We start from the raw sequence: 15,270 nt of genomic DNA, 5'->3' as shown, positions 1-15,270 counted from the left end.
TCCCAGCCAGCCGGGGGCCCTGTACCCAGGGCTCTTTGCTCCGAGAGGTAAAGTGAAGAGGGAGATGGATCACAGTGCTTCAGTCATTAAGCAGGGAATTAAAACTTCTTAATTTGTTTTCAAAAATCACTAGTGCCAGCTTCTCAAATGATATTATTTTTTGCTTCTCTTGGTCTTCAGTGACAGTAAAAAAGAGTTTAAGAGGTGCTCTGGCAACTTGTGACCAAATTATAAACCGTTGGAGAAAATGAATCTATAATCTAAGCGATAAGAAAATAATTGTTAGCTGCAGCCCTGATGTTTTTTTGGTCTCCTTCCTAAAAAATGCTTGCAACTGCACTCATAAAAGAAAAAGCAAAGACCTGTAATTTCAGAAGAATGTTTTCTTCAGAGCTGCAATGTTAAAGGACATTTTCAGGGGAATTCCTCTTTGAGGTTACATTTCTCTTGCGTCTCTACGTGTGTGTTCTTCTGGTTTGGCTTTTGAAACCGTGTGACCCAAGAGGGAATCTGACCTCATAACTCCTCCTCACGCATGCGCTCCTGAAACGTCACCCCAACCGTGAATACATCTTTTTAAACCCAACTGTTCAGCAGCAGCAGACAAAGAGAGAAACTGAAGTCTGCTTTGCAACTCATGGCTTTATTTCAGTGTTTCCGACGGTCGGTGAGCTCTACAGTGTGTAACTGCACTGCTGACTGAGGTTTTGCCACGATGCAGAAAAGGAAATGGGCGTTGCCACAGTGCAGAGGTGGAGACCAGACAGAATATCAGACAAACCTCTCACACTTTCATGTCAGCACTGCAAGACTGCAATTACATCAAACATTCAGTGCTTTGACTCGTAGCATTACAGACTGTTTATACTCGTAATTCAAGTCGAACATTCCCTTAAAAGATGGACAACTTTATTTCCTTTTTAGTTTCTCAAAGCAAGTGTCACTCGTACTTTTACAGCAGGAGAACAGAGGACCGTAGAAAAACAGTTAAGGTATATTTCTTATGTGACTCGCACACACATTCAACACTCAACTTCTCACTTCCGAGGAACTTAGTGACATTCACCATAGTAACAGTGCAAGAAAATGAGTGGATATAACATAGATGGCATAGAGTATTATCAGGCACAAATAACAACCAAACACCATACACATCCTAACACATACAGTATATTTACAGAGAGCCATACACAAAACAAACAATCATTACAAAGTAGTCTGACTGCCAAAGTGCAAATTAAAACACTGCTGAGCTCAAACATTGAAAAGTGCTTCCTTAACAGAGTGTGCCAAGAGGAGGATGCAACTGTAGAAACATTGACACAACATTCCTAAGCATGTATACTAGGCTGTAATAGATGATCACGATGCAGTAACTGGAGAATCTACGATATATACACGTGATTTTTAGACAATGAGAAAGAAAAACATACGATAAGACATTTTTTTGTGCTTTAAAATACAATTCATTTAGTGTTTCTATTTAACATCACTATCCCAAGTGGCTAATATCTTGTTTAGACTGCCATAGGTGTTGTTTAAGTACACTTGAATGTGTTTCAATGCATATCTCAAATAACTGTTTTAACACTGACGAGCACTTTTGATGTAACACTATTTTAGAGATTGTAAGATATTTACTTGAATGACCTATTGTGCAGAAGTTACTGCTATGTACTGATGTCAAGAGTGATGATACATGTGTTTTCTATTGCCCCAGTTAGAAGCCGAGTATAAAACCAGTAGCCAGCTGAGTTTTTGTACCCAATGGCTGAATTGCATAAACTACTGCACTATGACATCCTGACTGTACATGAAAACATAGAACACAAGAGATTAAGTTGTGTTTTTTAGAGCAGAAAGCCTATAAGGAGATGTTTTTAGGGCCCTGGCAGTGCTCGACTACACCTCGTTATCATAAAAACAAAATACCTGAAGCAGACAGTACAAATTATTAGACAACACACAAACATCCTGTACTCTCAGGGGATGCTACAGGATGAGAACAAATATGTATTATGTTCTGCATTGTTAGATATATTTATTCTAAGTCTATAGTCAGCACTTTTTTGTGCACCTGAAAGGGAGAGGGACTTAATGTAGCACCTCTACATTTATTCTGTCGACTCAAGAGAACGTGGCTCCCTACCCCTGGCAGCAAGGCACATCAGGCAGGCAGACAGAACAGCAAGTCAGTCTTTTTTTTTGGGTCAAACTACTGGGTTCCAAAAACGGCTTTTCAAGCTTGACCTCAATACATAACCCCCCCCCCCCCAAATCCCACAACCTTTTAACACTGGGGGTAGCTGAAGACCTGAGACTTAACACACAACATATGTTGATCCTCTTATATGGCAGTATGCATTGAGCTGGCAGCGGGCATGTCAACAAATATTAAGTAGTAATTCAGTTAAGTTTGGCCCCATGTTTAAAGCAGGATTAGAGGGAACTCTGACAATTAATTTAGCATTTGTAAATGGGGAATCTTTAACGCTGTATTTAGTGGGCTTTTTCTAAACACACACAGCTGCTCTCTCACCATATGTATGAAATATAGCTCCTTACAATATCAATGTATTTGAAATCTGTTGTCTGTATTGTACCCTGAGTCTTCCTTCTTCCCTCTAATGAAGAACCACCATGGGAACCTTGTCTGTGGGGGACATGGGAGCAGGTTCTTTGCCTTCTGTCAGGCCAGCGACCACTGCCTCAGGCTCTGTGGAGGGTTTCCCTGCACTGGAAGCGAATCCCTGAGCAATCTCGTCAAAGGTTCTTCCTCTGGTCTCAGGCACTTTTAGGAAGGTGAAGATGAAGAACACGATGAGGAAGACCATGAAGATGATGAAGACATAAGGGCCACACAGTTCCTGAGAGAAGAAGAGAGAGATGTCTGTTATTAAAGACAAAACTGCTCGTACAGCTGAAGATTTTAGTGAAGTCAATTATTTTACCATACCTCCAGTTTAGGGAAGCCCAGCCCCACCAGGAAGTTGGCGGTCCAGTTGGAGAAACCAGAGACGGCTATGGCAGCAGGTCGGGGCCCCTGGGAGAAGAGCTCTGCCACGATGAACCAGGGGATTGGACCTGGACCCATCTCAAAACTGGCAACAAAGCCAAACACAGCCACGATGGCCAGGTAGCTTAGAGACTCGTTTGTCTTCTGCTCAGAGAGAGAAATAAAGAGAGTTAGAACAAGATGTAATGGGGGAGCAATAGTGACACTTTTTTATTTCTGTAAGGTCACGAGAGAAACATCACATCACTCACCACCAAAGACAGGGAGATCGTCATAATGAGGGCAAAGATAGCCATTCCACCCAGACCAATCAGGTGCAACGTCCTTCGCCCCGCCCGTTCAACCAGGAAGAGCTGGGGTCAAAACAAGAAAAATAGCAATTAATAATCCAAGAAATATAAATCATTCCTTGTATTGAGACACCAAACGTGTAGTCAGAAACTTACAGAGACAACGGTAAACACAGTGTTGACAACTCCAGCTCCTATGGTGGCATAGATGGGTTGAGTCACACCAGCTGTGTCAAATATACCTGTAGAGTAGTAGAACACCTGGAGGGGGAGGAAGACTGTATGAGTAACTCGTTATTTTAGTGAATACAATTAGAGTATAGTCTTGGCGGCAGATCAACAAGCTTTAAACACAACACTGACATATTAACACTGTTTAAAGTTGTTAGCAATCAAACATGTATTGTATCTGTGTTAACATCCACCTTGCAATGTAAGTCCAATATTCACTCTCTTTGGTCTCCGTCAACATCGACCTGACAGAAATACAGTATCGGGCTTTGTAGCAGCTAAATGCTCCTCTGTGTTCATGTGTATTGCTGCCAGTGGCTCTCTCAAGCTTCTGCAAGCATGCATACTAACTATGTTTGGTGCTGGGTATAGCTAGCTTGTATTTTTTGTTACAAGTTGTGGAACATGGAACTAATACTGAGCGGAAAGACTCAACTCGACTAGCTGCTGTGCTGGTGAGTGAGATAGGTCATGAGTGTTAATATATCTGTCAGTTCAATCAATGCTGCAGCCTTTAGCCGCAGGCAGCTGTGGCTTCACTGTGATTGTCAGGTCAGACGAGGGAACGTTAACACATTTAGTCAGCCTGGTGAAATGACCTTATTAACAAAATACCTATCAAATACCATTGTATTGGCCTCTTCTGTCGACCCTTAGTGGCTTAGATTATTCCGCTCAATCTAACATTGCCTGGAGCCAAGAATCTCTCCGTCATGTGCTTGTCAGACACATTTGTATAATTTCAGTGAATGCTCCTTTAAAGATGAATGTATGAGATGACATGGACTGACACTTGATGATCATATCACTAACATTGTGCTCCATCATAGGACTCGGCGTTTACTCACAGCGTTGATGCCAGACAGCTGCTGAGAGAGCTGGAGGACTATAGCGATGATGATTGGTTGACGGTATTTTCGGGATCGGAAGAGTTCGAGGATGGACACTTTCTTCTCCATGGCCATCTTCATCCCTTCTTCCTTCATCTCCTGAATATCATCGCTCACGTCCTCACAGCCGCGCAGACGCACCAGCGCTACAGAGAGAAGGCGGGGATGGATGAATAGCGACATTATTGTGAAAATATGATGTAACCTGAAAGGGTCTTGGAACATAATGTGGTTAAACTTTCATAAATCACAGGGCCATGCTTCACTCCGCAGATCATTAATAAAGCAAGAGTAATTCTTGATGCAGTCTCATTAAAACCCTATGTTGCCATGTTGGCATAATGTCTCAAAACTGACCTTTTCTTGCCTCCTCTTCCTTGTTGAGGGAAATGAGCAGGTAGCGGGGGCTTTCAGGGCAGAAAGGCAGCATGATGCACTGCAGGATGGCCGGCAGGATGGTGAGAGCCAGCAGCAGAGGCCACAGAGTGTCAGAGCCAAGAATAAACTCGAGGCCAAAGATCTAAAATAGGTAGACAACAGGGGAAGACAGACTTATAATGGACTCACATGAGGTGAGTTTCAGTTTGATCAAACTAAAACAAGTCGCAGAGCTCTTCCTCAGTGCACCATTGCTTTGTTCTCCTCACCAAACATTTTCAGCTATCTTGTCTTTATCAGAGTAGCATCCAGGGCTGTTCCCAGTTTCTTTATATAGAGTCCATTGATCGGTAATCTAAATATTAAGAGATGGAAGAGATTTGACTATGCTGTGCTTTGAAAAATGAGGTTGAAAGAATACAATATGTGTTGGTTTGTATTGAAAAGTGGATATTCAACTTATTACCATTTGATTGTTTACAATTAAATGTTCTATTTACTAAAACATATTCTAAAAAGATGCTTGTAATGTTATATGTTTTGTGTTTATGGTCAGATACATTTTTCTTGTACATTTCTGTATCCACTGATACAATATGGTATTTTGTAAACATATTTTCACTGAAAAAAAGGGGATGATGATTTTGTTTTGTATACTGATGAGCTTTAGGTCAAACGACAAATAAATAAATAGACTTTAAATTCGAAAGAAACAACCTCCGATACCGCTGTGATGACGGCAAGATGTCCAAAAAGGTTTGGTGAGCTGAATAAAGCATTTTGTACTATAGAAGAGCATTGCAATGTGTTTATTGTGATGGACATGAAATTATTCTTAGCCGATATCTTTTGTCCACATTATTCTGCAGAAATCTACAGCTTTTGCTCGAATATAAAAAGCATCAATAATATAATCACAGTTTTAATATCTCGGCATCATACCTGTGCCACCAGGATGCCAATAACTAAAGCCAGCTGGTGCAGCGTGCCGAAGGCTCCTCGGAGAGCAGTGGGAGCGACCTCGCCCACGTACATGGGTGTCAGTCCCGTGCACATACCGCAGAACACTCCGATGATCAAGCGACCGATAATGACCATCTCAAAAGATCGACTCAAAGCCGACAGTCCCATGAGACCACCACCAAGTACAGCCAGGATATTGGATAGCAGCATGGACTTAATCCTGAAGAGAGACAAGGAGGAAAGCACATGAGCGAGTAAAATAAAGCAACTATAAAAGGCATGTCTAAATAGTATGTAGGAAATGAGGGCTGAAGCTAATTATTATTTTTATTATCAATTCATCTGCTTTTGCAATCTTCTCAATTGAAAACAATAACAAAATCACAATTTCCCAGACTTCAAGGGGAAGTCTTCTTATGACATTTTTTTGTCGAAACAACAGTCCAAAACCAAAAATATTTCATTTGCTATCAGATTTCACAAAGAAAGCAGGGAATGTTTTCCATTCTACCTAAATGAATGACGAAAACAATTAATCTATTTTGAAAGTTGCCAAATAATTTTCTGCCAATTGAATAATCGAAGGAAATAAAAGAAAGAAAAATAGTAGTCACACAATGTAAAATTAAAATCCTGAAAGGACTGATTTGTTGTCTGTCATTTCACATTAAAATAGTTCCTGCACCACAGTGTCTATTCCTGGTGTTCTCACCTGCCAAATTTGTTGACCAACGCTCCGACGGAGAAAGACCCCACCATGCCTCCAACACTGAAGATGGCAACAGCAAAGCTCCACACCATGGTGTTGGCTCCTGGGCTGAAAGGCTCCCCGTACCGCTCCATCGACACATTCTGGAAAAACCTGCGCAGTTTCTGTCAAACCAGGGAAAAGAGTGCCGGGATTAGAAGTGACTGCTTTTAAGTAAGTGTTTGTCTCATGTTATTTTTGTTCAAAACAGTTGATTTAAGTTCTAACAGAAGTGACGGAGCTTGTGCTTGATGCGTGAGTTTCTGACACATCCACACGGGGGCAGTATAGCGTTTAGCTTTGTCAACTTGCAATGCTGTGGTTACAAATGAGACCAGACCTGTCAAGGAACCATAACTATAAATTAGGCCTCCTTGCAAAACCAAATACAGAACAAAAAGATTTTTAAAAAGTGCTAAAAGTGTCATTTTGGTTATTACAATATTCATATTAGCAAATGAGTGATCAATTATTAATCCCTCTCTCTTAACGCTAAGCGACGTACATTAAAAGGCTCATCCAGCAAAAACACACACATCCAGGAACAAACAAACACACACACACACACCTGCTCGGGTGCATTGATGACCCCGGTGTTGTAGCCAAATTGTAGCGAGCCAATGACTGCTGTTGAAACGCTGTAGAGAAGGTAAAAGGTCAACTTCTTCTTCGGCTGTTGAGAGAGGAAAAGACACAAAAGATGAAAACAATGAGCGAAAGGAATTTATGTACAATCGCCCCCTCAGTTTGTGTGGTGGACATGGCTTGGCCCTGGCTCTACAAAGCTCTTGTTGTTTTATAGTGTCACTGGTAACATACACACACAAACACAATGAGCCTTTCTACATCTGCTCTCGCTCCTTGTTTTCAGCTTTCTGCATCAGCAGCTCGCAGCACTGCTGTGAAAGCTGGGTGTTACAACACGGCACATGCTCCATGATTTGCAGCTCTGAGGTATTTCTCAGCTAAGTAGCTAAAGACACCCTGAGAGAATAAGACTGGATCCTATTGTGATGGGTTTTTCCCCCTGCTGGTTTTGGAATTAAAGTGGGTTTAACTCATAATAACAAGCTAATACACCTGACAATAATCCCTAACATGGCAGGGCATGAAATTTGCAAAATTTAAAAGTATCCAACCGAGCAGAATTGAACGGAGTAATTGGTTTAATGAAGTTTAACGTGTACTATATGGAGTTGGCATGCCCAAAATGGAAATCCCCGTTGAAATTTCACTTTGATTCAACCAACCCAGAAACTATATCTCTTTTACATTTAATTGAATACACCAACCTTCTAAGAACTTTTGCATCCTGAATCTAAAGGTCCAAATAGACTGAGTAATAAAAGGAAATCTATTTTTCATCATCCAGTCTTTTCAAAATCCGCCGCTGTTTCAACACAAACTTCATGTTGCAAGATAATTAGTTGTTTTGCACAATTTATAATCGCACTCAAGTCAGAAAGCAGACACAAAGATAGGCATAATGCGCTTTGTCCCAATGTTCTAGCAGACATTTTGTTACTCTCTTCACAGATAAAATACACATATATAGATAAAAGTCAAGGTTAAAGGAGTCTCCCTCTCCTGAAACAAACTGTCTGTTCTTTCATCAGGTTAGCATGAACCAACACGAGTCAGAGTGAGACAAGGAGGAAGTGACGAATAACTTGAAAGAATGTCACCGTAGTAAGATAATGATAATCAGTGGAGATCAAGTCACGGTGTGTTTCTTAGGGACATCATAGCCTTGTCTCATAATAAGGACTAAAACTAGATGAACACTCTGGTGTTACAGTCGTTTGAACTTTATGTGATATGACATCTTGACAGTTTGGCACACAGGAAGTGCTGCATACAGGATAAAGTGATAGCGAAGGGGAAATACAGAGTTCTGGTAGTAAAACAAATGCATGATAAAGATTAAAAAGAGAAACAATGAATAAGAAAGTGAGCTAACATTTGAGAATATAATCATTAACATGTAACCACAAATTCATCGCAAGCCATGTTTGACTTTTGGCACAAGATCCCCTCAAAAAACCAGCAGGGTTAAAAACATGGCAGGTTTGTCTGTGGTGCACTAGAGAGGATTTGATGAGGAGAAACTGCACATTGGGGGTGTGGTTGTGTGTGTACATATGTGTGTGCTTGTGGTAGAGACATGCTTATGTTGAAAAAGACACAACGATTGCAATGAAACGCCTCTTGCTAAAGCAACTCTAATGAAGGAGTGGCCGACTGAGCACATTAAGGTCTTGAACGTGTCAGACTCAGAGAGGTTGTATCAGCATGTTGTGAGGCATTGTGGTCGCACGGGAACATATTCACAGTTGTGTGCGTTTCTAGAATTGCAAGCAGCAGCCAAACATTAATGTTGCTCAATGTCTGCAGCTGTACACTATAATATACTGTACATACTGGTTTAAATTATAACATACTCTATGACATCCTGCTAAAATAGTTATGATCAATATGTAGCCGCAACCAAACGATAATACCAATACTGACAACTCAGATTTACTAAGATGAACTTAAAGTGCTCAGAAAATGTAGACGTTTGAAAGTGCACAATTCAAACTCCGTCTGCTCATGAAGAGCATGTGATGTGATTGAAAGCTCCAGAACAGCTACTAAAAGGATCTTGTGGTGAAATGATATTCTTAGCTGCAGTTTCCAAAAAACTTTACTTTCTTAATATGGTCATTTCCTGTACTTATGTTTGGTCAATTTGCCCTTTAATAGTAAATAGAAATTGTAACAAATTATTCATAACCGCTTTGAGTTCCTTTGATGCAGGAAGTGACTTCCACTTTCATGTCATCTTGCAATCTTCGTCCCTGTCTCTCTCTTTTACTCAAAATTTCTTTTTTTCCACCTGTTTTATGTTGTTTATATTGCATTGAACATTTCTTGTGTGTTTTTATCATAAACTTGACTTTTGCATTAGTTCCTGTACACATTTTTCTCTTCAGTGCGGTACATCCAAAAGGAAAAAATATTTACGAAAGAAAGACATTTGGTTGTAATAACTTTGTGCTTATGTTTTGCTGGAGGCTTTTTGGAGTGCATGCTAGTAATCATAGTGGTTCGGTGGGTAATCACATTAACGTGATCTGTAAATCTTAAGTAACAGCCATGAAAATGAAGTAACTGCATGTTTCAAAAGATAAACCACAGGGAAGGTCTGCAAAGACACATGATAGCAGGCAAATTCACTGGAGATATTCTTTATAATGCCAAAGAGTTAATGCTTTCAAATTCAAAAGTTCACCATTTGATGAGTGACTTTAAATCCCCTGTGTACCATGTTATCACTAAAATCACAACCTAATATATGTTCTATATTTGTGCAGTTGCGAATTGTCAATCCTTGCCCTTTTCCAGATCTCTTTTTGTTATATTACTATTCCCTCATCCAACTTTTTGAAGGATGAGGCAGATAGAAGCAAGAAACTACAACACACAAGTTCAAACTTGCCACCCAACAGTCTCACTCATTCTCTCTTACTCATTTCCTGAAGTGGTAGTCTCTCACCCAATCGCCTGCTCTTGCCAGAATGGAAAAATACAGAATTGTCAGTCTGTGACTGGTAATACCACACTCTCATTCATTAGGACGTGTTTTCACGAAATAACAAACAATGGCAAAATGGCTGGCACTCTTCCTCAGGGACCACTGGGAATTATAACAGACATCTTAAAGTCATGTGTTTGTATCTGAGAATATTATTGTCATGTGCAAAAACTGTACAGCAGTATCACACATGTAGGTTTTAAATGTTGAAATAAGTTTGGAAAAACAGTGATATATACCTTATGGTCCTCCATCCGCTCCATCATTGCTGCTTGATAGAAGATATTAAGAAGAAAGATAACAGGAACTCTTCAGTCGGCAGAAGGAAGCTTCTCAGACGGAGCTGTGTCTTATTCCTTAAGCACACACACACACCTCTGTGCAAACAGTCAGCAGAGAAACCTGAATACAAACAAACACAAGAACAATATGTGATAATCAATAATGAATAAAGAATAAACGAGTTCAGAATCTGAGCAGCTGTCCATTAGCTCATACCAGTAAGGACCACAAACCACAGACCTAACAGAGACCTAGGTAGAGTGGAGCACTTTTCTGCTCTCACTGAATTCAACAGCACTCGGTGCCCAAAATGACGGTAAACCCCTCCCTTTGCTTCCGTATTCACCCTCCTCTTCTGCTCTCTCTAATCATGAACTCAAATGAGAAAACAAGTGATGTAACTCCCTCTCTTCAAATTAAATTACTGTCGCTTTGCTTTTGCTTTTTTTATCAATACAAAGCATGAAATATCAAATCAATGGGCTGCAGAGACTTCAATAACCCACATTGTGTGATGGAGCTGCAGATGCTGCTCTACAGGATTTCATTTAAAAACATGTTTTATTACACACAGAAGGCTACTTTACCAATTTGTCATGTTATAATGACTATACTGACATGGAATAAACACGTGGGTTTTTTGACATTGATAACCCGCAGAATAAATGTTTTGTTTACCGTTACGTGGGATTTGTGTCAGCCTTTGTATCCAGTAAATCAGTCCTGTCCAGATGTTGTATGCTCAGGCAGATGTTCAGCCCTCCCTCCTATCTGTGTGTTTTTATAAAAAAGTGGTACAAGTTCACCAGCACGTTTTAGCGTTGGTGTTTTTTTTTCTTTCCCCACTCTTTACGCGCAGGGAAGCTCCCCGTGCGTAAAAAAGCGCATGCAAAAAAATATCCCACCCAGTCGAGTCACCTGTTTCGTAATGTCTGTGGCATCATCGCGGATACATTTCCGCTGAGCTGAAGGAGGGGGAGACGTGCTCGGGCGAGCGTAAACCTACAGCGCAGAGCAGAGACGGAGACCAAACGGTGCCGGTTGAAAGGAGTCTCTGTGCTGCTGCTGCTGCTGACCCGTCGGCTGCCCACCGGGGCACGAGAACAAAAGGCAATGTGCACGGAGTTCAGATACAAAGCCTTGTCATGCAGAAATCATGAGACCGGCTCAGTGGGTGGCAAACAAATGGGGAGCCCTCATAATTCTTCATCAACTATGTCTAATCTCCACAGCCCACCTAAATCTCGGTCTGGAATTTGACAAGGTTTCCAGAGTGAGCAGGGCCATTTTTAAATCCACTTCACTATGTGAGCAGTCTGGGTTCCTATTCAATCGTGTTCTTAGTTATTGTCCTTTGGCAGTTTTAATGAGAGGCTCAGGAATTAAATTTGATCTTGGATTTTGGTGACAAATTGTTAAATATGCATAAATAACACATTTTTCTGTGTTGTTTTTAAGTACTGCCCCCACCAAACTCAGGAGATGTTGACCACATATCAAAAATATAAGTCTGTAAATAAAGTTTACCCAGTATACTCATGGATATAAAAAAAAAACTACTTCCACCCAGTGTATAATGTTATTTTTAATGTCTATATTGGGTCATCAATTAAACAAAAATAAGATTATCTTTTTACCCAGGTTTATTGTTAATTTTCTCTTTCTGTTGAGTTATTGATAATGACCAACATTATCATCTTTATATTTTTGCTTCTTGCTATATAAAGTATAGTTATTATTTTTACCCAGTATTTTCATCTGATTATTGGGTCACCAACATAAACACTGCTGCTACTTTCATTGGAACAGAGTTGGCCAAATTTGGCTGGTTTTGCGGTTGGATTTTCTTTAAATCTAATTTATTCCTGCTGGTTTCTCAATGTTACTTATCTCCTAACAACTACCTGCTCACTGATGGTCTAGGTCAACACTTAGAGATAGTTTTCTAACATTTCGTAATGCAGTTCATAATGTAAACTATTGACAAACCTATAGATAACAGTCCAGTTAATTAGCCCATAATTATTTCTGAGCCAAATGGTTGGAAACTATGGATCATGTTTGGTGTTGACAAAAATACAGATAACTAAACCATGACCGGTGGTGGAAAAAGTACTCAGATATTTTACTAAAGTAGAACTACTAATACAACAGTGTAAAAGTAATCTGTTAAAAGTAAGTCATGCATTATTTTCAAGTCTTAGCATCAAAATATATACCCAAAGTAAAAGTACTCATTATGCAGAAAAGCCAATTTCAGAATAATGTATATTATACTCATGAATTATAATTATAGATTAATTAATGTATACAATACTTAATGTTGCAGTTGGTAAAGGTGAAGCTACTTTTTCTTACTACATACTGTCGAGTAAAAAGAAGTGACCGTAAATCTATTGTAACAGTGACTTTGCATCAAACAAGTCAGGTTGTGGTAAGTGTGTGTGGCTCCTCCCCTTTCTGTGTGTAATGCTCTTCATGTGCAACTACAATTCTGCAATTTATTGGACATAACCTGAAAAAAGAGGAACCAACAGAGAGAGAAAGGAACGTGCAAAGGTTTAGGTTCAGTGCCTCAAGGGTTTGCAACAGTTCTTATTCATTCTTCTCAAAGTACACCTCTCTGTCCCAGCATCCCATCTGATCCTGTGAGCCGCTGCCAGGGAAACCGATCCCGCAGCATCTCCTCCAGTGACCTGGCCTGAGTGAACAAATCAAATTATAGGACATCTGCAAAGATCAAACACAGATAGACAGGGACATGGACATAGATATATATATATATATATACACATACACACACACACACACACACACACACACACACACACACACACACACACCATTAAAAACCACATCCTGTAGCCTGAGCTTAAAAAGCGGTTGTGTGTCATGGACTGTTGCCAATGATTTCATGAAAAAATAAAAGTTCCCAAATATTTAAATATGGCAGTATCATCCAGAATTTAAATGTTTAATTAATGAAAGTTTTTAAATACATGTGTATTCAACAAGTAGAGCCTGTTCCATCCTTTGTTTTGAATTTGTTCATTCTTTGAAACTTTCAAAGAACAATTATTGACAAATGCAAGAAATAACCCTTTCGAATTCACAATTGTTCCCTGAAATTTGCTGTTTGGTATCTTACATTTTAAGTAAACACTTCTTTTCCCACACTTTACTACATATATTTTGAATATTTCAGCACCTCATTGATTTATAATATTTCGCATCAAGCTAAATATTCAAACACAGTCAATTCATGTTTAAAATGGCCGTCTATGCATTAAATATAAACAAATGTTTATATAACTTTATACACATTTCATTTTAGTTCAATGCAGCATCTGGTGTATTTGGTAAATTTGGGATGGTGTGTGAGATTACACATTCTTAGCATGTATAATGATAATCTGGTAGTTCAGGATCAACAGAGAGAGATGAAGCATCGTGATGACAGTTTACTGGAGCGGTTACTCGTTTACATTTGGTGGAGCAGTGCCACCTTCTGCTTCTGAGTTGCCATCATTTTTGACTCATGTTGATACCGACCATAGACCCCGACGATGACATTCACAGTTCTGTAGCAGTCACATAAATAGCTTTACGTATCGTGCAGCGTTTCTCTCACTTGATGTTGTAGTTTCTGTATAAATCTTTGCCACCACAACCATGACAGTCTACCAGCAACAAGTAGAGGTTGAAGGGGAACTTGTTTGGTTGAACAAATCAACTCAGCAGAGATGAACACACCCTCTCTGGCGTGTCAGGACATATAACATAGCTGAGCTGCTGATAATAAAAAGATTACAACTGTGCTGTGAAGACGGAAGTGTCGATATTGGAATCCTGTAATACAAAACTGTAACACAACGAAATTAAATCAAGTCTCCGCTTGTTACTAAAGGCCGTTAAGGTTAAAGTCATCTACAATAGCAACGTGAAGTTAACAGTGAAATTATGGTTAAGATCAAAGGAGCAAGTTTACATTTATTTGTCCGATGTGTAAAAATTATACACATCAAGACAAGAAATGTAACCGACAGCTCCACCTTCGTGAATACATTAATTAGTTAATATTCATGTCTGGTTTTATTACTAATATTACTCGGTTTTTGGTAATTCAGCAAAACCTACATTTATATTATTGTTTGGAGACGTCACTGATGTCCTGCATGTTTTAGGATGGATGCATTATAGAAGCATCGGTTTAAAAACTGATCCAGAATTATAATTCTCAATACTATGAAAAATGTTTTAAACTTAATTTCTAATATTTATCATTGAAACCTGATCATGTAGTAAATCTTCTGTACATTTTCAGACTATTTGTGATTTCATGGAACAAATAGTCTGAAATGCACAAATTCTGTTGTCTTCAGTCTTGAACCAGTTTTGATACTGGTCCTGAAAACCCCACATCAATAGGCCTCATCATAAAGAGGCACATGTGAGCTGGTTGGTCACAGAGAGACAGTTCAACTGCGCCATAGTGTGGTGAAAATAGAGTATTACGTCAAAACAACCATCTGGTTGTATCACCACTGCCACCCGCTGGAAAACGTTGTTATAGTTTTGTTGGGTTTTCACAGCAGACAGACCTGAGGGTGTTTCAGAGATGACTAAATAGTCACTTCATCTCTAGTGTAAATATAGTCTGGAATACTTTAATGAAGACAGAACGAGGCTGCAAAATCAAGACAGCTGAAGGCTACGTTGGGTAACCCAGAGTCTTAATCTTGATATCAGCCATTAAATCTACACCAGGCTTGCTTTTATTTAAATTAAGGAACATATTTAAGAAAAAAGTTCACTGTGTCTGTTGTATTGGAATTACTTAATTAAAGGGCTTTTCTCAAAAACAAAGTGCTGAAACAATATAATGACAAACATCC

At 39.5% G+C, this 15,270-nt stretch overlaps 1 protein-coding gene across 1 annotated transcript; it reads right to left on the bottom strand.

Annotated features, from left to right (window-relative positions):
- Nucleotides 1-2,267: 2,267 nt before the first annotated feature.
- On the bottom strand, nt 2,268-10,677 carry slc2a3b (solute carrier family 2 member 3b). Its single transcript, XM_031852752.1, has 11 exons — nt 10,592-10,677; nt 10,333-10,495; nt 7,085-7,189; nt 6,481-6,641; nt 5,748-5,988; nt 4,785-4,947; nt 4,386-4,573; nt 3,463-3,567; nt 3,268-3,369; nt 2,957-3,160; nt 2,268-2,867 (listed from the first exon to the last, which is right to left on the bottom strand). Exons 2-11 carry the CDS (start codon nt 10,357-10,359, stop codon nt 2,625-2,627), a joined length of 1,539 nt encoding a protein of 512 aa, XP_031708612.1. The 5' UTR covers nt 10,360-10,495; nt 10,592-10,677; the 3' UTR covers nt 2,268-2,624.
- Between the last annotated feature and the right edge of the window lie 4,593 nt (nt 10,678-15,270).

The sequence above is a fragment of the Anarrhichthys ocellatus genome, unplaced genomic scaffold (genome assembly GCF_004355925.1).
Source record: "Anarrhichthys ocellatus isolate YVR2014 unplaced genomic scaffold, GSC_Weel_1.0 scaffold13, whole genome shotgun sequence".
Lineage (NCBI taxonomy): Eukaryota > Metazoa > Chordata > Actinopteri > Perciformes > Anarhichadidae > Anarrhichthys > Anarrhichthys ocellatus.
Note: the sequence above shows the minus strand (reverse complement) of the source record. Positions and strands in the feature narration are given on the sequence as shown.

What these genes read in the sequence shown, in the direction of transcription:
- slc2a3b (XM_031852752.1), bottom strand. Translation starts at nt 10,359, where the DNA reads ATGATGGAGCGGATGGAGGACCATAAG. An exon ending in AGCTGTCTGGCATCAACGCT is followed by an intron (nt 3,568 to 4,385) that starts GTGAGTAAACGC and finishes CTCCCCCTCCAG; the next exon opens with GTGTTCTACTACTCTACAGG. An exon ending in CTGTGTTTACCGTTGTCTCT is followed by an intron (nt 3,370 to 3,462) that starts GTAAGTTTCTGA and finishes TTTTGACCCCAG; the next exon opens with CTCTTCCTGGTTGAACGGGC.